This window comes from Bombyx mori, chromosome 14, assembly GCF_030269925.1.
Source record: "Bombyx mori chromosome 14, ASM3026992v2".
NCBI lineage: Eukaryota > Metazoa > Arthropoda > Insecta > Lepidoptera > Bombycidae > Bombyx > Bombyx mori.
The window spans coordinates 11,751,426-11,773,971 of record NC_085120.1 but is presented as its reverse complement, the minus strand read 5'-3'; the positions used below and the strand labels follow the sequence as shown (position 1 = coordinate 11,773,971).

Below are 22,546 nucleotides of genomic sequence, written 5' to 3'. Positions count from 1 at the left end.
TTTTTATATATATGTGTGTGTATATATATATATATATGTATAATATTCGCTTACCTATTTTGATTTACTCGTATATTCAGCACCGTTATTACTAGTTTTAAGATACTCCTGTAAAAAACTCTCCACGAGACAGGCAGTGCCTAGTGTGGAGAGTTTTTAGCTAACTGTTATGTGTAAATGTTTTCAAGGTTAATAAATAAATTATTATTATTTATTTATATTTATTTAAAATCTTATTAATTACATAATATTTTTTAAAAAAGATATTAAAAATACAATTTTTAAAAAACACTATATAAAAATAGATTGCCGCTGATGGCGGTGTCTACGACACAAGCCACCAGTGGTTAGGACTCCAGAGTGAGAAACCTCCTCACAATGCGTGCAGTATCAAGGATAACTGCTTTCTGTATTAGGCCCTTAACCCAGCTGGATAACGAAAGTTTCTTAAGATGTTGATCGAAACTTTTCGCTATCAAGCCGTGTACCGACACAACTATTGGAACAATGATGGTTGAATCAACATGCCACATGGCGGTAGTCTCGTGGGCCAGGTCTAAATATTTTATTAATTTGTCCTTTTCTGCCTTCACGAGGTTCTCGTCATGAGGAATGGTGACATCAACCAACACTGCTCGACGCGCAGATCGATCTATTATCACAATATCAGGTTTATTGGCAACAATATACCTATCCGTGATAATAGATCGGTCCCAGTAGAGCGTAACATGACCATTATCAAGAACTGGTTGAGGTTGGTATTGGTAATAAGGTACAGCAGAATCAAGAAAACCATATTTCAGAGCAAGTTGTTGATGGATAATCCTAGCCACTTGGTTATGTCTATGCAAGTACTCGCCGTTAGCAAACCGAGAACAGCCAGAAACAATATGTCTAATAGACTCTCCCGGACGGTGGCATGCCCGACAAATGTCGACCGTCCCATCCTTTAGTATATATTTCCGGTAGTTGTTCGTCATGATAACTTCGTCCATAATTGCAAAGATAAAACCTACAGTTTCCCCAAAGAGGTTACTGAATCGTAACCAGGCTACGGAAGCTAATTGGTCTACATCAGGCCCTGTGAGAGCCCGGTAGAACCTACCGTGTAACTCCTTGCTCCTCCATACAGTTATGCGATCTGAAATACTCTCTACCTTCAGCCTTTTCCAATTCAATTATTATTATTATTATTATTATTATATAAAATTAGAAACAAGTTCTATGCAAAATAAATACCCTTTCCAAAGGCCCCACGATAAACACCCCCAAAGCGAGTGAATGAGTAAAAAATGAAATTTACACGGGAAATGAAGTGCGCGAAAGAAAGCAATTTCACTGCGAGAACTCACTGTAATGGCTACTTTGATGTATGATGTATGTGCGTGTCGGAATGGATGTGGCACTTCGTAGATTGTTCAATTATTAACAGCATTTACAGGTATTCTGTCTAATTCTGCCACAATCATGTTATGATGTCCATAAGCTCTGATAGAGGAGGGGGAAGGTGATGGGAGAGATGTGCTCCGCACTAAACGCTTCACTTTCCCCCCTCTGCCTCTTCATGAGTTCTGTCTCATGCGAGGTTTGGACGCTGGTTGTTGAGCGACAGGAGGTTTTAGTCAGTTCGACTCTGACATGCCCCGCCCTCCATCACAGTATCATCAGGTAGCCCAGAAGTTTATCTGCGCATCAAAAACAAGAAAAAAAGCATGTTCGTAATTGGCACTCCTATAAAAGCTAACCTTAAACAAATATACTGGTGATAGGACCTCTTGTGAGTCCGCTCGGGTAGGTACCACCGCCCTGCCTATTTTCTGCCGTGAAGCAGTAATGCGTTTCGGTTTGAAGGGTACGGCAGCCGTTGTAACTATACTGAGATCTTAGAACTTATATCTCAAGGTGGGTGGTGCATTTACGTTGTGGATGTCTATGGGCTCCAGTAACCACTTAACACCAGGTGGGCTGTGAGCTCGTCCACCCATCTAAGCAATAAAAAAAAAATAGATATCATTCATCATCAGATATTTAGTTCGATAGGCTACGAATTAATGTCCAATTTAATTGAAGCACTCAATTTGTACAGTTGTTATATCCAGTAAAATGCCACATCCAATAACTTTACTTTTATAGCTGAAAGTTTTGCGGTCTAAGCTCAGAGGTTCTCCCGTGGAAAATTGCGCTCTCGTCCTGCTAGGTTTAATTTGAGACTAGTTTCAAAAAAAAAAAAACACTTTTTTACGGCTCTCCTCCACTTACACTTTGATATTTTATTTAGTGTTTAAAAGAATTTTTTATTCTTAACTTTGTGATATTTTTACACTAAAAAATTCTATGTTCAAAAAATTTACACAGAAAATTCAATTTTATATTTCCAGGCTCCAACATTAGATTTTAGTTCTTGTGACTCAGTAGCAGATTAATGCATTTTTGTGACGTACCAGACTGCTTATTTTTTCCGATTCTCGTATATTCGATTCTTTGTGCAATCTCTCAGGATAGGTCACTTTAATAAGTAATACACCATGTTGTATAACGTTGTTAATGTCAATGTTAGGAATGCTATCGACACCTTGATCTATACTAATATTATAAAGAGGAAATATTTGTTTGTTTGTTTGTATTCAATAGGCTCCGAAACTACTGAACCGATTTGAAAAATTCTGTCACTGTTTGGAAGCTACACTATTTCCGAGTGATATAGTCTATACTCTTTTTTGCAAAAAATTAGGGATCCTTACTAAAACTCCAATAATGTAACCCAAGGTGTAAAAAAATTACCTAAAATATTTTTTACACCGCTAGCCCTGCGAAAACTATTGATGATAGAATAAAATAATGTACTACGACTTTGTAGAATACATTATTATTTACAAAAGGTGTCGCAACAGCATATGTCTAACTATTATAGTTATGCCGCAATAAGTGTTCTTTTATTTTAAAAAATAAATAACGTCGTTGAATTTTTTATTAAAGAACCGAGCAAAGCTAATTTCAATTTGTTATTTATAGGTTAAACCTGTCTCAGAATATTTAATAGAAATAGAATTTCGAGTGCACAAGTACTATAAGATACAGTATTTGAGTGGTATCAAAGGTTGCAAGAGCTTTGTGTACTGGCAAGTACGAAAACAAAAACAAAAATAGCTTTTATCGACATAGAGCTTAGTAGACAAGCCAACGACTCATCTGCAGTGATTACTGCCACCCATAAAGAGACATTTGGTGGAAGTGAAAAGGCCGATACGGCAATCACTTCAATTTGGACTGTAGGACTAATTCCCACTAGATAGGCAGAGCTGTGGTACATACACGTGCGATGCATTAAAACGCTTCTCCACTTCACTGATGGTAGGACCCTTTGTGAGTCCGCACGGGTAGGTACCACCACCCCCTCTATTTCTGCCGTGAAGCAGTAATGCGTTTCGGTTTGAAGGGTGGGGCAGCCGTTGTAACTATACTGAAACCTTAGAACTTATCTCAAGGTGGGTGGCGCATTTACGTTGTAGATGCTCCAGATGTACGGGCTCCAGTAAGCACTTAACACCAGGTGGGCTGTGAGCTCGTCCACCCATATAAGCAATAAAAAAAAAAACAAAAAAAATATTAAAAGTCAGCAGTAGATACTGTCTCAGATTCAAAACCATTCGCCGGTAACCTGACCCCGGCTTTTCATCCACGGCACGGGCGTATAAAATAGAATTCCACATTCGCGCAGGCGCCACGCTCAATTTAGGTTCTTTTGTAGCAAAACAAGCTATTATACTGATTCGTTTCCGAGTGCTTGACTGGAAAATAGCCTCTTGAATAAAGCTGACTTCGTTTTAATGAGGAAGGGGCGGTTTTAGAAGCCGCTCTCGAAAGATTTTTAGGCACTTTTTTATGCCACTGTGAATTTTACATACAGTTTCAATTGTTGGCAAGTGAACCTGTGGCTCGCAAGATAATGGTGATTAGGGCTTATAGGTGACTTAGAAATGCCGGGGATGTTAGTCACTACGCACGCTTTAGAAGCAACTCTGGCCTAAAGGTTAAGACCTCTAAAATACTCGTATGCCCGATGCGACTGTTAAGATGTTAAAATCCCGCAAACCGGTTCTAACTTTTCAATTGCAATACGTACTCAACACGTGTTCACAAATTATTTCCACAATGAAGGATAAAATCAAACCCGCAAAAATTCTAATTTATTTAATAATTAGTCAACAATTGAGACATAGATAGACCTAAGTTTCAAAATGAGTGGCGGTGCTCGCGCTGCGATGTCTGAGAACTGCTGCGACCAGTTTGGCCGTAAGCTCAACCGCAAATCTCAGAATAAAGCCTACTTGTCTTTGTTAAATTCCATCAGAACTGCGACATTGATGGGTCAATGAGAATGATTCTTCCTCATTTTGAATCCAATTCGCCCGGCATTTCTGCTGGGAAGCCATCTTGCATTCTTCGTTATCAGTTTGAACGGTTAATAGAGCTATTATTGCCACATAATGGTGCTTTATGTCCTTGAACGTATAGCTACCACCATCCTGCCTATTTCTGCTACAATGCTACAAAGCAGTCATAAGTTTTGGTTTGCAAGAAGGAATAGCTGTTAAACAAATGCAACTGAAATTCCCATTCATGTCTTATAGTAAGTGGTTGCGTTCACGTTATGAATCCTACGGTTATTGAGGATATTAATTTGCGAAGAGCAGTCCGTTTATCGTCGGCTCTGATAATATGGAAAGTTGAAATTATGAAAATCAGAACTTTTAGGCTTACACCTTCAGGTCCGAAGATGGGATGTACATCTGGGTACCGGGAAACCAAACTAGAAAAGACTTAAGCATCTAGACATATTTCACAACCAAATACCAAATATCTTCGAAAATGATACTATCTATACGAGAATTGAATCCGGACCACAGGTTATATTAGTCCAGATAACTAAACATGAGATCTAAGAGTTGATCATTAGTTTAAGAAACTAATGAGACAAATTTTTACTCTAATATATGAAAGAAGAAGCATGTTATGTTTTATCAGTCAAAAAAACAATGTTTTAATATAATTGCCCTAATGCCTAAACGAAGCTGACGTTAAACCAGTCTAGTGTCAAGTGGTACACAGACCTTGCAACGTGATTACCGTCAGCAACCTTGAGACATAACTCACTGCACTGAACATGTTGGAGTGATCGTCTGGGTTTCATATAAAAAGACGAAGATTTGCATGGATAGTTTTTATTCTAACGGCGATATACTTTTTGTGTCAGTGGTCACGGACGACGCATGAAAAAGAAAAGGGACGACCGCTACAAATGACGTTGACACACATTAGGCGAGTGACAGCTGTCAGTTGGTATTAATATAAAGATGCGCTTAGGAAATAGGTATACAATTCCTCAATTATATTGTATGACTTAAAGGTCTTAGTTACCAGGTCATAAAATTCCTTATATATCAATTATATTGTTACTAGCTGACCCAGCAGAGTTCGTAGTTCCTCAAAATCAAAATCGTTCGATAAATAAAACACCTAATAAACTTAAAACAAACAAAAGGAATCCGTCCGACGACAAAATTTGATTTTTATTTAATTCTGGGCATTTTCATATCTATTTACCTTTTAAACCTCCTCTGGACATTCACAAGTAATTCAAGACCAAAATTAGCCAAATCGGTCCAGCCGTTCTCGAGTTGTAGTGAGACTAACGAACAGCAATTCATTTTTATATATAAAGAAGATTTAAATCACAGTGCACTGAAGTCCAAATTCAAAACTCACTTACGCAATTCAATAACAGATCGCTTATGAAACTTTCAGATAAAAAAAATCAAAAGCAATTTAAATTTAGCTGTACCCGGAACCGCTCTATTCAGTGAAGAGGCCACGTCTGCACGAGGGTTCTATCGGCCCCTGCAGCGCTTGAGGAGCTCTCTCGTGTCGCGTTAGACCTCCCATTAGAGGCCCGGAGTGTAAGCCGCGCAGAATTTCTTGCATCACATATTTTTGAAGATCATATCTCAGAGATGTAACTATACTTTAGAACTCATATCTTAATGTTGTTGGCGGAATTTTACGTTGTAGATGTCTATGGACTCCTATAACCATTTAACACCAGGTGGGCCGTGAGATCGTCCACCTATCTATGCAAGAAAAAGGTTGATGATAAACTTCTACTTAAACTTTTATGTAAGTTTGTTTTAGGTTTGTAAAAAACCTATTTCAGTATTTTTCATGGCTTCGATATGTTGAAGAGTTATCGGAATTCCACCCACTTTCAGATATGAGTTCTAAATCTTAGTTTTTACAGTTGAAAGGCTGCCCCAGCGTTCAAATCGAAACGCATTATTACTGTTTCACTGCAAAAATAGGCAGGATGGTGGTACCTTTTCGTGAGGACTCACAAGACCACTAGTAATAACGCAAATTATAATTTTTTCGGGTTTGATTTTTGTTACACGAAAAAAAACATCAATAATATAGTTAAATACTAATTTAATGATATTTGCATGCACTTAATTTAATTTCAAAGATAGAAGATTTTTAATAAAGTGTAATAATAATATTCATTGCAGAATTTTATTAAATTAAATTAAATTCATTCAGCTAACCACTTGAAAAATCATTCAATATTTGCTACGGGCAGTTTCATTGTAAACAGGGTAACTGTCTAAAACACTAGGAAAATGGAGCGGCTTCGAGTGGAATTAGTCTCAAAACATGCCTTCAAATTATTACGAACTTTATCAGCAAGCGTTAAGGACTAAAGTCCTCTTGAGCTTCAAAATTACTTGCCGCGCTAATCATTCAAAGGCGGCATGGTTGAGGACCTCTCAACCTCCAAGCACCTCGTTTCTGTTCTCTTTCTAAAGTCCTAGTGATGATAGAGAGGTGAAATCTGAAATAAGCAAGGTGTCATCCTGATATGAACGTTGACAAGTGAGAAAGGTAAATAATGTTTTTCAAACGATTATGTTTGAAGGAAATTTTAGAACTCAAATATTTTCTAAGAATATGATCCAATTCGTGTAGATTGAAGAGAACAATTATTTAGTTTTAAAAATAACGGTATTATTACAATATAAATTTTTTTTTTTTTTTTTTCCTACCTAAGCTGATAGCCCTAGCGGCTATGTCAGCGTAACCCTAACTTTAGTAGGTGAGCTCACGGGGCTTAAACCTGACGATGTTGCTAACACGAACCCTAGCAAGACTCGTGCTTCGCGGAATCTACCACCGGATCGGAAACGCGACCCACTGAGAAGATCCGGCGAGAAACTCAGTGGGCTGTGTCTGAGAGTTAATTTACTCGTCGAGCCCTTCGTCGCAAGCGACGGGTTCGACGAGAACGGTGACCGGTGCTTGAAGTACCTAAAAGCACCGTTAGTGGATCGGGAGGATCCGAGATGACGTGTTTTGGGCGACGTCGACTGCTTTCCATTCTGTCCGCAGGATCGGGAATGTAGTTACCGGCGGCCACGATGAGAGGGTTCTCGTGTCGTGCCGCTTTATCGAAGTGGCGCATGGACGCCGACTGCAGATACTTACTGATGGACTCTAAGTCCAGGTCGTCATGGAGGTCGACATTTCTGACGAACCACGGGGCTCCGACGGCTATCCTGCAAAAACGGGATTGAATGATTTGAAAGGATTTTAAGTGTATGCGGGCCGCGTGAGCGAACACTACACTTGCATAGGTCATGACGGGGCGTATGCAAGTTTTGTAGAGTGTCACCTTATTTCTAAGGGACATTTTACTTCGCCTACATATCATCGGGTAGAGACGTCCTAGAATGAAGGCGGCACGGTCGCGTACCGTCTTGATGTGGGGGCGGAATGTCATCCTACTGTCGAGGGTGACGCCTAAATATTTGACCTTCGGGGCCCACGGTATGGGCTGGTCGAACATCGTGATTGGGCGAACGGCGGGGGCGGGGGTGTTGACGCGCCTAGTCGGGAGAGGGTTGCTCAGCGTGGTGTTCGGAGGGCGACCCCTTTTGAAGAGCACCGCTGTGCTTTTCGTGGGGTTAATGTCGATGCGCCACTTCCGGAACCACTGTCCCATGGTGGTAGCTGCGGTCTGAAGTCGTCGATGAAGCAACGCCTTCTTCCTACACGAGATGGCGGTGTCATCGGCGAAGAGCGCCAGATGGGTCTCCGGAGACCGGGGTATATCGTTGATATACAAACTGAATAGTAACGGGGAGAGGGCGGAGCCTTGCGGGACTCCGGCTGTGACGTGACGGGGCCGGGAACGCGTTCCCTCGACTCGATACCGGAACGAACGGTTCGACAAGTAGTCTCGTATGATGAGCACGAGTCTGTCTGGCACTCCCATGTTATACAGTTTGTATATCAAACCGTTCTGCCAGACTTTGTCGAACGCCTTCGCTATATCGAAGAAGAGGGAATCCAAACTGCTCGTCTATAAGAATTTTATTCGCGGATACGAAGTGCCAGAGGCGTTTACGAAGGAGCCGTTCGTATAGTTTGCCTATCGCCGGGAGGAGACTGATGATGGCTTGTGTATGCCGATAACGTCCGTTTCTTTCCACGCCGCGGGAAAGATGCAGTTCGTCATAGCAGCATTTAATATGGTGGGGGATAGTGTTATTCGCGTCCGTAGGAATTACCTAACCATAACCCTACACGTGTCCCCTGGGTGGTGCTAAATGAATAACAACGCCGGGTCTCGAGCGGCGGTAAACTAACTCGACCAAACCAGCGCAAGCTTGGCCTATCTGTGGGAGTAGGAAATGACCCCCACTAGCCGCAACCCTGTAACGACAGGATCGGCGGCCTTGGCTTCATTGTCTGGGCCAGGAAGAAGAAAACTTCTATAAAAATCACCCCAAGTTCACGGTGAGACCTCGCGCCAAGGGACTGCATGGCTGATGGGAGATCAGTCGATAGCGATCGACCTCTACGGACATGGCAAACGTAGTTGTACTCTGCCTTCTTAGGGAATGGCGTCACCCCTAAGTGACCTTGTACTTCGTCCAATACTCGTGGGAACAAAATGAATGAAAAACAGAAAAATAAAACAAACCCTACTATGATTCAATCAACCTTGCACAAGAGCATGTTTACAAAAGCACGCAGCAACTCACTCGGTACTATACCGCAAGATATCAACGTCCCTGAAATAATATTTAGTACGAAAGATCAAATCAAGCACGACTGGCAGCAGGACAGAATTCCGCCAGCCAAAAGAAAGAGAGTGGAAACCGACTCCCCACAGACTGAAAAGGTAAAGAAAAAGCCTAACACAACTACTTATGCTATTACTACAAAGAATCAATTCGATATTTTAGACAGTGAGGAATCTACAACAGACAATATAGAAATAGATAAACCACCAAAACCAGAACCAATATTTGTTACTGGTGTCCTGGATATCAGCGCCCTCCGAAATAAATTGAAAGAAATTGCATCAGCAGACGACTACACTATGACAACACTCAAGTCAGGACACATTGTGAAAATAATGCCAGCAAGTATAGAAATATATAAATCAATACGAGAAAATTTTATCTCAGACAATATTAGCCATTACACATACATGTTAAAGAGCGAAAGACCATACAGAGTTGTACTGAGAGGCCTCCACAGCTCAGAGGATACTACTGAAATAAAGGAAAAACTCAAAGAACACGGGCACGAAGTAAGGCAAATTGTAAATGTACGCCACCGAACCTCAAAAGAACCTCTACCTTTGTTCTATGTAGACCTGGAACCCAAGCCAAGCAATAAAGATATATTTAATTTAAAATTCCTAAATCACATGAAGGTATCGTTCGAACCGCCCTACAAGAAAAAAGAAATTATCCAGTGTAAGAGGTGTCAAAGATTTGGTCACTCTAAAAATCAGTGCTACCGACCTTTCAGATGCGTCAAGTGCGGAGAAGACCACCCCACCAGCACCTGTAAAAAAACTAAAGACACAGAAGCTACATGTGCGAACTGTCAACAAAAGCACCCTGCTAGTTATAGAGGATGTGTTAAATATAAACAATACAAGGAGCATATACTGAAAATACAACCGAAAAACACGCACACAAATATAATAAACAGACAAACCAGACTCCCAGATGTAGATATTCCACAACCTAAGAAATTTAGTACCAGTAATAAAAATAGACTAACTTATGCTGAAGCAATAAAATCTAAAACAGACAACATAATTAACTCAAACGAACCGCTTCAAGTGCAACAACTGGGTGACATCCTGGATAAGATGTTCAACAGAATTCAAACCATGATGATCAACATGGTAGACAACATGATGGACAGGTTTGTCCAGCTAATGAGCAGCCTAAAAAAAATTTAGTTCCAATCTCAGAATAATAACTTGGAACGCTAACGGACTAGTCGCACGCAGATTAGAGCTAGAAATGTTCCTGAACATGAACAAAATTGACATTGCATTAATTTCCGAAGCCAGATTTACAAGTAAAAGTTTTTTCTCAATAAGGGGCTATACTATCTACAACACTAATCATCCATCAGGAAGTGCACATGGAGGAACGGCAGTACTTATAAAATCTAACATAAAACATCACCCGCTCGAACCATTCGCGACAGACAAGATACAAGCTACACTCATCAAAGTCAGTGACAAAAGTTCGGACATTACAATTGCTGCAGTCTACTGCCCGCCCAAACCTCAGATATCACGGGAAGACTATAATAATTTCTTCTCTAAACTCGGACACCGTTATATAAGCGGAGGCGACTGGAACGCTAAACATACGTTCTGGGGTTCCAGGCTTGTAACAACTAGAGGCAGACAACTCTACCAAGCTGTTAAAGATCTCAACCTTGACTGCTTATCAACAGGTGAACCTACCTACTGGCCGACTGATCCACGAAAAACTCCTGATCTACTGGACTTCTTCATAACAAAAAATATTATAATCAATAACACCAGTGTGGAATCTGACTTAGATCTCACATCAGACCATTCTGCAGTTATTCTAAACCTGAATAATAAGATAATATTAAATGATGCACCACCCAGAATCTACAATAAAAAAACAAACTGGGAAGAATACAAAAATATTATCACAGCAGAAGCACAGCTCATGGTGCCACTGAAAACAGTAGAAGAAGTTGAACAAGCCATTGAAAACCTAAATGGATTGATCCATAGCGCAGCTAATAGGTCCACACCCCAAGGTAAAGCTAGTAGTGCTAAAGAGCATGTATACCCTGCGTTCATTAGGGACAGAGTAACTGAAAGACGTCGACTCCGCAGAGAATGGCAAAACAACCACTATAAAAGAGACAAAACTGCTTTTAATAAAGCATCGCAGCAACTAAAGGCGCTAACGAAACAATGGGCAAATGAGAACTTACAAAGTTACCTCACAAAGCTGACACCTACTAGTGACACAAATTACTCTCTGTACAAAGCTACAAAAAACATGAAGCGTCCAAAACAACAGGCTACACCTATAAAAACACAACTAGGGACCTGGGCCCGCTCCGACGGTGAGAAAGCTACTACATTTGCAGAGCATTTACAAAAAGTATTTGAGCCACCTCCCAGCAACGACCAAAGCCTAGACAATGAAATAGACGAATACTTAAGTTCTCCAAATCAGATGTGCCTACCGTTGAAACATGTCACGCTTAATGAACTAAGACGGGACATCCGAAAACTTAAACAAGGTAAATGCCCCGGCTATGATCTCATTGACGCTACTCTCTTAAAACATCTTCCAAAAAAGGGACTTCTGCTCATACTTGCTATCTTAAACGCATGTCTAAGATTATCCTTCTATCCAAGCCAGTGGAAAATAGCCCAAGTCATTATGATACAGAAGCCAGGAAAACCAGCTCAAGATGTGACATCATATAGACCCATAAGTCTTCTTCCTGTGGTTGGAAAAATACTTGAAGGGACTGTGCTAAACAGAATGCGAGAACACCTAGCAGAAATAATACCAACCCACCAGTTCGGCTTTAGAGAAGGTCACGGCACTATCGAGCAAGTACATCGTTTAGTTGATGTCATTGGGAGGGCGCTGGAAAACAAATTATATTGTTGCGCAGCCTTCCTAGACATTTCCCAGGCTTTTGACAAGGTATGGCATAATGGGCTGCTTTACAAAATTAAAAAAATGTTGCCACATTCATTTTTCCCACTACTTCAATCATACCTTGTAAAGAGGTGTTTTGAAGTGAAGATCAATTCCGATACATCTAACATGTACGAAATTAATTCTGGAGTGCCTCAGGGTAGCATACTGGGACCGGTTCTTTATTTGATATTCACAGCGGATTTACCCACTCACGCTTCCACTACTACTGCGACATATGCTGATGACACTGCGATTCTTTCAACACATGAAAATCAAGATTCAGCATCCGATAGGCTTCAACATCACTTAAATCTGATCGAGAAATGGCTCAGACAGTGGCGCATAAAGGTCAACACAGACAAGTCGGTTCAAGTAACCTTCACTCTCAGAAGGAAAACATGTCCTCCTGTAAAACTCTGTGACGTAGAAATCACACAATCAGATGATGCTAAATATCTAGGTATGCACCTCGACCGACGGCTCACGTGGTGCAAACATATATGGACAAAAAGGAAACAGCTGGACTGCAGACTCAGAGGCATGTACTGGCTTATTGGACGCAAGTCGCAGCTTTCAGACGCCAGTAAAATGACAATTTACAAAACAATACTGAAGCCTGTATGGACATATGGCATACAAGTATGGGGCACTGCCAGTCACAGTAATATAGAAATATTAGAGCGTTTTCAGAGCAAAACAATGAGAACCATGTTCAACATTCCACCATACATAAGCAACAAATATGTAAATCTTGATTTGAATCTGAGAACAGTGAAGGAAGAAATCGAAACATACAGCAAGAATTACCAAACACGACTTGACCAACACATTAATCAGCTAGCTGCAGAGCTGCAGGGGGAGGGCAGCCTAAGATACTCTCGCCTGAAAAGGAGTAGTATACCAGACCTAGCAAAAAGATTTGCAGATATAAGATGAGAATGGTACCACTGGGGACACAACTCAGCTGACTCAACTTTTCCCGATGAAAATCTAACAACAGATTAGATTATTGTTTTTTTAAGAAACAGATTGCTAAGTTGCAGGATAGAAAAAAAAAAAAAAAAAAAAAAAAATTTAATATGGTGGCCAACATCGTTATCAGTTGGGCTGGTAACAGTTTAAGCGCGCGGTTGCGGATGCCGTCGGAGCCGGGAGCTTTCCGTGGTTGTAGGCTATCGATCGCCTCCTTGACCTCGGAAGTGGTAATGGGGGGTAACGCGTCCGAGGGCGGCAGGGAAGCTCTGCGCTCGACCTCCCTGTCGACGAACTCGGTGTGTTCGGGGTCCGCGTGTTGAGTGCTGGTGGTGCACTGCTCTTGCAGTGCATCGGCCAGCAACTCTGCCTTGTCATCGTCATCGTAAGCCGGTGATTGGCCTGAGGGGCGTACGAGAGGCGGCATAGTGGCTATAGTTTCGGACTTGAGGGTCCTAGCTAGTTGCCAGTATGCTTGGTGAGTGGGCGCGAGTTCTTCTAAATAACTATCCCAGTTTTCGTTTCGGGCGTCGCTTAAGCGGGATCTGACCTCCCGCTGTAAGCGACGCATCCGAGTCCGGTTTGAATCCGTGGGATATCGATCGTAGGCCCGGATTGCCGCGTTTCTAATTCTAATGAGGTCCCTAAGATCGGGGGAAAGTCTGATGCGGTGGAAGCAGTCCTCCACATCGACTTGTTTCGAGGATCTTATGATCGCCGTCGAGACGTGATCAGTGAAGATGTTTATGGATTCGACGGTATCCTCGGGGGATGGAGTTGAAACCGGGCCGCAAGGGAGGATTGGTGGAGCGGTGTCAGCTAAGCACGTGCCCAGCTTCTTCCAATCCACCATGGTCCTCGTATCTGGTTCGCGGTTGAGTGGGCGACCGAGCTGCATGACGACAGGTCGGTGGTCTGGTCTGAGTCGAGTTCTGACATTGCCTCGATGGAGCGTAAGCGCAGAGTTACGTTCCTCAGCAGTGCCAGATCTATTGTGCTCGGACGACGCGCGGCGTTGTACGGATAGCACGTGGGGGTCGGGGGGTTGAATATTTCGAATGTGAGGTCGTCTATGAACGCGTCGAGACGCCTACCGTTCACATTCGTGCGATGGCAGTTCCACCTAGTGTGGTGGCAATTTAAATCGCCTGCCAGGATGACCGCGTCCCCCATACCGAGCAGTGTCTCGAGGTCACTGCTCAGGAGGGGTTTGTCAGGGGGGAGATAAACGGATGCGATGACGATCGGCTGGTGTCCCGTCAGCGCGATGCGGCACACTGACGCCTCGATATGTAAGAGCGAGGGAGTATCGAGAGGGACGCAGTGCAGGGCCCTCCTATAGTAAATGACAGTCCCGCCCTTGCGGGCGGAGAGTCTGTCATTCCTAACCATGACGTAATTCGCGACTTTGGGGTCGCGACGCGAGGGCTTTAGGAAGGTCTCCTGCACCAGAAGGATGTCGATGAGATTGTCGCGGAGAAACTCATATACTTGGTCGCGCTGACGCGCGAGTCCGTTAGCATTATAGAATGCTAACTTTAAGGAACGCGGTTTTACCCTACCGTTGTTGGCCATTGATTACCGGTAATCAAGCCAGCGTACGCTGGACGGACTCGATGACGTCCATATGGTCGAACGTCGCGTATAGGCGGTCATCGGCCGTGACCGCCCTGCGCATGGCGTCGGCGAACGAGCGCATGCGATCGATGTTAATCGCGGCGATATAATCACGCACGATTGAAAAGTCGTTTACGGCAGGCCGCGCGGGGCCGGGGCGAGGCGCGGGACTGGGCGCGAGGGCGGGGCGCGGCGCGAGCAGGGGCTGGGGTGCCGGTGGTTTTCCTGCCAACGTGAGCGGCAGCGGTTTTGCCCACGCGGAGACGGTGGGCACCGGTGCCGGCACGAAGGCAGGTTTCGGCGCGCGGGGCGCCGAAGTCTTTGGGCCGACGGTTTTTGATGGCGCGTTGGCCAGACGCTTCCGCGGGGCCTTGGGGCATCCGCGGTAGTTGGCTGTGTGGCCCTGCTTCTGGCAGAGCACACAGCTCGGAGGTTCGATCGCGGTCTCTTTGACCCGCGAACAGTCGGCTGTCGCGTGGTCACCGAGGCACTTTACGCACCGCGGACGCGCGTGGCAGTTGCGCGCAGAGTGGCCATAAAGTTGGCACCTATGGCACTGTCCGGGAGTGCCTTTTTTGTGTGGGGCCTCGACGGTGACCCCTGATAAACCGCAAACGGTGCGGAGGCTTGAGGCAATTCGTTTGCCTTCGGCGGTTGGTTCCAACGCGACGAGAACCATGTTATACGCGAATTTGTCGCGCCCGCTGTGCATACGGTGCACACTTACGATCGGGTACGTTTGCCTGATTAGGTCTTCCTTGATTAGCTCGACGTCGAGCTCTTTTGGTACTCCGCGTATTACTACGCGGAGCTCGCGGTCCTCCTGGAGTGCATAGGTGTGGTAACCTATGCTCTCCTTTCGGAGGTAAGAAGTGAGGGCCCTATGGTCGCCCGGCGTTGCGACCTTTATTTGTATCCCATGCGCGAGATTACGCGCTTGGGAGTAGTTAATTTTGTTGGCCGTAAGGGCCTGGGATACCCGGTTCCACGCGGATTTTTCACGTAGGATTACGGGCGGGGGCGCGACGATTTTATTGACGGGCGCGGGTTTCGGCGACGGAGTTGCGCGGCGAGGGGAGTCGGGTGAGACCACGACTTTAGGACGCGACGTGTTCGCGGCCTTGGGCTGTTTTGGTGCCGTGGACGGTTCCACGGCACGGGCGCGTTTTTTGCCGCGCGTGACGGTTTTGAACCCATCCGAGGGTCCGGGTTCCGGGCTGGCGGCCGACTCGAACTCCATCTCCGACTCGGAGTCGGAGCCGGAGCTCGATGCCGCGCATGACGCGATCGACGCGGGCGCGGGGGTGGGGGGCGACATCGGCGAGTCAGGAATAGTCGCGGCGGCGGCGAACGGTGCGAGGGACTTTGATGCTAGTTTGGCTTTATGGGCCCTAAATTGCGTCATTATGTCCGGGCAAAACTCCCGGACGAAAAGGATGAACATGGCGGGGTCATCGTCCGCCATGGTGGTTGTGCCCAGGGGGGGCGTCCCCGGGACTTAAAGCAACTCGCCGAAAGGCGAGTCCCCTGAGTGGGAGTTTAAACCCCCTGCGCTGTACTTGCCAGCAGTGATTTGCAGGGGGGGGATGCCTATGCCGTGAAAACGGCAGTCAGCTGGGATTGGGGTGGAGAGTTTGGGAAGGTGGGGCCCCACTGGGTTGTTAGTGCCACAACAAGCGGTGATCGCAGTGGGGGTTAGTCTCGAAAGAGACTGTTTTTTAAAATGATAGATAAATAAAAATAATAATGACAATGAATTGGATGTTTTGGTGATAATATGAAATTGTCGTTTTCGATTGCAGAACTACGAACTCGAAATACGCTTTACTGATTCAAGGTCGCGCTGCCAGCGACAGAGCGTCCGGAATGCAAAACAAAGTCGCGATCAAAGCGACAACGACGATGTCGTGCAAACTAAACACACAATCGCGACAGCAGCGACAATTTCTCAGGAAAACGCGTCCGGGCTCAACAGCGTTGCGATCGGAACTGTTCAATATAAAATATTAGTGTGACGTTTATTTAGTAAAACTTACTGTAACTATACTGAGACCTTGGAACTTGTATCTCGAGGTGGGTGGCGCCTTTACGTTGTAGATGTCTATGGGCTCCAGTAACCACGTGACACCGGGTGGGCTGTGAGCTCGTCCATCCATCGAAGCAATAAAAAAAAACAAAAAAAACTTAAAAACTTTTTTTTATTTACGCCCCAGTAAACCGCGCTGATCTTTGATTTGACCTGAATCCGGTCGTTGCCATATTTCGTAGGCTCGCCTAGGCCAATCTGAAGGTATCCTGAAAATTTTATCAAAATCGGTCCATCCGTTTCGGAGTCTCAAATAAGATACACACATAGAGACATCAATTTTTATATGCGTATTATTATATATTATAAGTTTGTTAAATATAATTTCATTTCATTTTAATAGTTTAATAAAGGCATTAAGAATATTGTTAAGAAGCTGATACATATCTGACATAGGCCAGTAAATGGCTTAAGGAATTACTAGACCAGTTTTAAAACTCTACTCTAAAACTTAATTCTAACATTGACACTAATATATTATGTGCTTACGCCCTAAAAGTAATTTTATTTACATTTTAAGTTTTTTGCGTATTTGTTATTGCGAAAATATCTGCGTGGTTTGTGTTCAGGCATCTGTTTGGACGATATAATAAGGCTGGGACGTAACCATAGTTACCACACCGCAGACTACATTCAGAAGTGGCTTTGAAATTTGAATTGTAACATTATTTTTAGTAGAATTATTCATTATCGTAGACATACACATCACACAGACCAAAAATGCCCTACCAATAGTACAGGGCTTGAAGACACCGACTCTGAAGACGATAAAAGCATATAATCTTAGTTTAAAGTGAACGAAACCTACTTACTTCGTTGCACAGTTAGCTATTACTGTTCTACCCATTATGTCTGCGAACCAGTTATTCAGTCCGATTTGATGGGTGCGACAGTTTTTAAATCCCACGATTGAGACTTGGCATCATGGATCGCAATTTCGATCCAGTGGCAGAATCAGCGAAGCACTGCTCTAGCTAGGGCTAGTATTAGCAAATTCTCTCAGGTTCAGTCCGTGAGCTCACCTACCTGTCCGTGGGTAGTTGGAATGGCCACTTAAGCTTCCAACGATTAGGTAGGAAAAAATGTTCCAAGCTTGGTGTTTTTAGACTTTTGGCAGGGCGTTTTTGTGGTGAGCCGGGTGTCTGGTTGTGATTTGACCATGGTAACACCCTTAACCCCCTGGGTTTCTGAGTCTGGTGGGATCGGACGCTTGGGCGAGAGTGCAGGGAAGTGGTGTCTTCAGATTTCACGTATATGAGTTTCTTTATTACAGTATAACTTTGAAATGAGAAATTAACTGTATAGAATTACATTAGAATCACCCCCATTAGCTCGCTGATTGACAGACTTATCTTTTATGCAATTTTTATTGAGCGATGCGAACTAGTTACGAAAATTGTCGATTAATCCAGAAACTCAACACGAGGAGCCATTAATAAATCCGTGGAAAGGTTTCATTAATTTATAATGAATCCAGTATCTTGTGGCGTGGATGGCGACTATAAATCTGATCATAAAATCTAACGCTGAAATTGTTTGATAAATCACGTTTTAGGACTGAGATAATGTACATAGATCGTACTAGCTTAGGCGTGATGGCAATTTTTATTATCGGCTTAAAGGACTTGTTTCTGGCTTTGAAAGGAAGAAGAGGAATTGGCGGCAAATTGTTTAACATTATTGTGACCACTTGAAGAAAAAGATAAGAGGCTACGTAAATTAAATTCATACTGTAAATGTCCCACTCTGAATGAAGAGCGTATGTAATAATTAGGTAGAAAAGTATGGTATCAAAATACATGAAGAAAGGCAAGGATCTTGAATGACGCATCCTACTTAGAAACATAAGACTCCAATCAAAATTACACTGCCTTTACTTTAATATATATAGGGGTGCTAGAAAGCCCCAAAAATACTTGGATGGACTCTGTGAAAGAGAATATGCGAGAGAAGAATGCGAGTGCAGAGATTATGCATGATATGCCTGAATGGAAAAATAAAATAAACTGCGTCGATCACACATAGTGGGACAAGGGTAAGAAGAATAAGAAGATGGGATGTTAGGGATGTCGATAGGCAGTGGCTTGGCACGGTAGGCAGCGGCTTGGCTCGGTAGGCAGCGGCTTGGCTCGGTAGGCAGCGGCTTGGCTTTGCCCCTGGCATTGCTGAAGTCCATGGGTGACGGTAACCACTCACCATCAGGTGAGCCGTATGCTTGTCTGCATACATGGGCACTAAAAAAAAAATAGAGCGACACTTCTAGGCTAGAAGAGATCCTTCAGCACAGTCTTTAGTCCTCTGTCTTGTAAAATCCCCCCTGGCCGAACTAGAGCACAGAAGCACTATTAATGTATTTATGAAAAAAAAAAGAAAAAAAATTGCAATATAAAATTTATACGTGTTCAGAAATCTACCCCGTTGATAAAGGCGTAAACCTTTCCATTTGTAAAATACGGATATATTTTTAACGTTGCATGTTGGAACTATTATTAAAAAGTTTAAATTCAAACTTATTTCCTTCGTCTGGTTTTTTTTTCTTTTTTTTTTTTTTTTATTGCTTAGATGGGTGGACGAGCTCACAGCCCACCTGATGTTAAGTGGTTACTGGATCCCATAGACATCCACAACGTAAATGCGCCACCCACCTTGAGATACAAGTTCTAAGGTCTCAAGTATAGTAACGACGGCTGCCCCACCCTTCAAACCGAAACGCATTACTGCTTCACGGCAGAAATAGGCAGGGTAGTGGTACCCACCCGCGCGGACTCACAAGAGGTCCTACCACCAGTAAAAAGTGGTGGCTAAACGAATTTTTTATGTTTTATAAGTATCCTTATGCATATTTTTGCAGTGTAGCAGAGAATTGGGGCTTCGATCGCATCTCATCAAACTTGGTTAATAGGGGGTGAGCGAGAACATTGTAATTGTTTATGAACTCCGATTTTTTTTATAGCAGATGGCGTCTGTTGGTAAATTACCTATAACAACAACAGGAGGATGTAACTGATATTATTTATAGTCGTGTATGAAACTATACTGAATACTTCGCTCTGTAATTCGCAGGGATAAATATTCTGGGGAAAGTGAATTTAAAAACTTTTAATTTTGAATTAGATGTTTCTTACGTTAAAACTATTTCTTCTCACATACACTTTCGACTTAATTCACCCTCTCAGAAAAGTTCTTCGAATTAAAAAACCTCTTAAAGCTATGCTTTTAACTATGTTTAAGCCATTCATACCTTATTTTTAGTGGCGAATTTTTCAGAAGCACTTACTTAATGGATGCTTATAATAATATATTTTACTTCCTAATCGTACACTCTTGACAAAGTGATCGTGGTCATGCATCAGTCGGATCCTGCGATACCGATGCTCTCGCGATGCGACGCCATGTAGCACGGTGTTTCGTAGAGTGAGAGCAATCGTTTATGTTGGAGTGAGTCACAGATTTTATGAGGTTGGTCCATCGTGTTGGACTACCAACGCAGTCCACGGAGTTCTGAGGAGACGTCTCCAACACCACATTTCCAGTGCGTCAATCTTACGACGGTCTTGCATCTTCAGCGTCCACGTCTCAGCCCCATACCGAAAGATTGGAAAGACCAGGCATCTCATTAACCGAACTTTTGTGTTTTTGGTTATTCTGCGGTCTCTCCAAATCTTTGTTAGCCTTTCAACTGAGGATCTTGTCACGGCGCAACGTTTTCGGATCTCATCTTCGCAGCCTCCAGCGTTGGTGATAGTGGAGCCTAGACATACATAGCTCATTCCGATAGAGGCACCCGTCACGTGCGGACGTGCCTATCGACCACTCGATCGCCCGGCCTTTGTTCGCCCGGCTTTTGTTAGCCCGGCCATTGTTCTCGCGGCCTGTGTTCGTGGTACATCTGCCGACCAAGTGTTTTTTCTGGAAGTTTTTATTTGTTTTGTTTCTTTTTGTTATTTCTGTGTTCGTGGTACATCTGCCGACAAACTGTTTTCCTGGAAGTGTTTATTTGTTTCGTTTCTTTTTGTTATTCCTGTTTTGTTGTGATTTTTCTTTGTCCTGTAGTAATCGCGCCGCATCGCCACCTGTGTTCAATAGAACCGCTCAGCTCCGAGTGTATTCAAAGTCCCGGGGCAGCCCCACCTGCGCACGTATCCATAATGGACGCTGTATTCGCGGAATCTCTCCGGCTTCGCTACCCAAAGCTCACTTCCGAGTTTCTGGCCTTCAAGGCCGATCACACCGCGAGCCCTCTCGTGGACTCCGCCGAGCTCGCTGCTCCTGCGTCGCCTGTACCTGCGTGCAAAACTTCTGCATCGAGCACCGCAGCCTCCGTCGTGCCTGCCGTTCCCGCGTCGCCTATACTGGCGAGTAAAACTGCTGCGTCGTCCGCCGTGGCCACCGTTCCAGCTGTGCGATCATCCGCGGCCTCCGTCGCGCTTTCCAAAACACCTGCTCGTAGGTCACCTGCGCCCGCCTCCTCGTCCTCGGACTCTGACTCGGAGATGGAGGTCGACCTCGCCCCCGCCTCATCGACGGATGGATTTACCCTGGTACAAAAGGGTAAGAAGCGTGCCGCGGAGTCTCGAGCTCCCGTGGCTAAAATGTTGGCAGCTGTTTGAATACGTCATTGAGTATTCTGATTACATTAATACATACAATGTTGTTTACGACATATGGAGTGTAACGGAGACGTATAATCCAACCGAATTGTCATAACCCGTCGAGTAGCAACAACCAGACTACAAATGGTAATGGTAATGGACCGTGATAATTTAGGGTATTGTTCGACAAAATTTTCTTGCGTATGTTTTCATCGTCCACTATCCGGCAAGGTGACATCGCCCGCTGTGCAAACGACGCTGCCTCTAGTGTGATTAATTTCTAAAACGATTAACCCTCAGGTGTTTATTAAAGCGTTGATCAGATTTAGTACCTACGAAATTACGTATTAAGAAGTCGCTGAACTATTCATTTTGGCAATTAACTTGAATAAGTCGTGGATTAATGATTTTTAGCTGCAGATTAAGTTACACTGGAGGGCTAGAGGAGTTATGGGCCACTTGGCTTACGAAGATATCGGGCATCTAGAGATAAGTTTGAAAGGAGTATTGCAGTATTCAAAAACGTCAATTTTTTTTATATTTGCATCCCTGGTTCTATGGCCAAACTTCAAAGCTGGTGTTTCCTGCAGTATTTTGAAACACATACGAGATCAAAACAAGAATACGTACTACATTAGGAGCTAGCGTGGATTCTAATAAGCTAAGGTGCCTGATTTTATGTGTCCGTATTAAAAAAAAATAACAAATAAGAAAACCGACATCAACCAAACAAAATGATAATATGATTAATCTAGCCGAAGGCAATCTCATGCATTATTAAGAATAACTCAAAAATTACTGATTAGATCTTGATAAAGCTTAAATGGAACCACATTCACCTGGTAAAAAGTTACAGCAACATTTATAAAAAACAGAGTCGAATTGAGAAACTCCTATTTTTTCGAGTGGGTTTAAGTTGGTTTAAAATGATGTGAATGACTGCTACCTACGTCAGCACATTAAAACCGACCTTACCGCACCATCAACGTTCACCGTTTATACCCGTCTTTTGCTTACAATAGTCCAGAACAAGCTATTACCGTCCAATTGATAAGGTTAAAAGAAAATCAACTTTAGCTTTACCAGAATAGAGACGTAAAAGAAACTATGGACCGCAAATTTCAAAATTGCCAAGTTTATCGGGACAAATTTACTTTTACCCTCATTCAAGTGATTTTAGGTCGTCGGTGTTTACACTGAAAACCACT

The 22,546-nt window shown here is 43.4% G+C and overlaps 1 protein-coding gene across 1 annotated transcript; it reads right to left on the bottom strand.

The window, feature by feature from the left end:
* Nucleotides 1–15,152: 15,152 nt before the first annotated feature.
* On the bottom strand, nt 15,153–16,125 carry LOC134200055 (uncharacterized). The gene is made up of 2 exons (XM_062671983.1): nt 15,640–16,125; nt 15,153–15,260 (listed from the first exon to the last, which is right to left on the bottom strand). Exons 1-2 carry the CDS (start codon nt 16,123–16,125, stop codon nt 15,153–15,155), a joined length of 594 nt encoding a protein of 197 aa, XP_062527967.1.
* Between the last annotated feature and the right edge of the window lie 6,421 nt (nt 16,126–22,546).

Excerpts from the sequence above, each read along its gene's own strand:
- LOC134200055 (XM_062671983.1), bottom strand. The coding sequence starts at position 16,125 with ATGGCGGACGATGACCCCGCCATGTTCATCCTTTTCGTCCGGGAGTTT. Across the intron at positions 15,261-15,639 it reads AAAAATCCGCGTGGAACCGG|GGGTCACCGTCGAGGCCCCA; the intron begins GTATCCCAGGCC and ends GCGGTTTATCAG.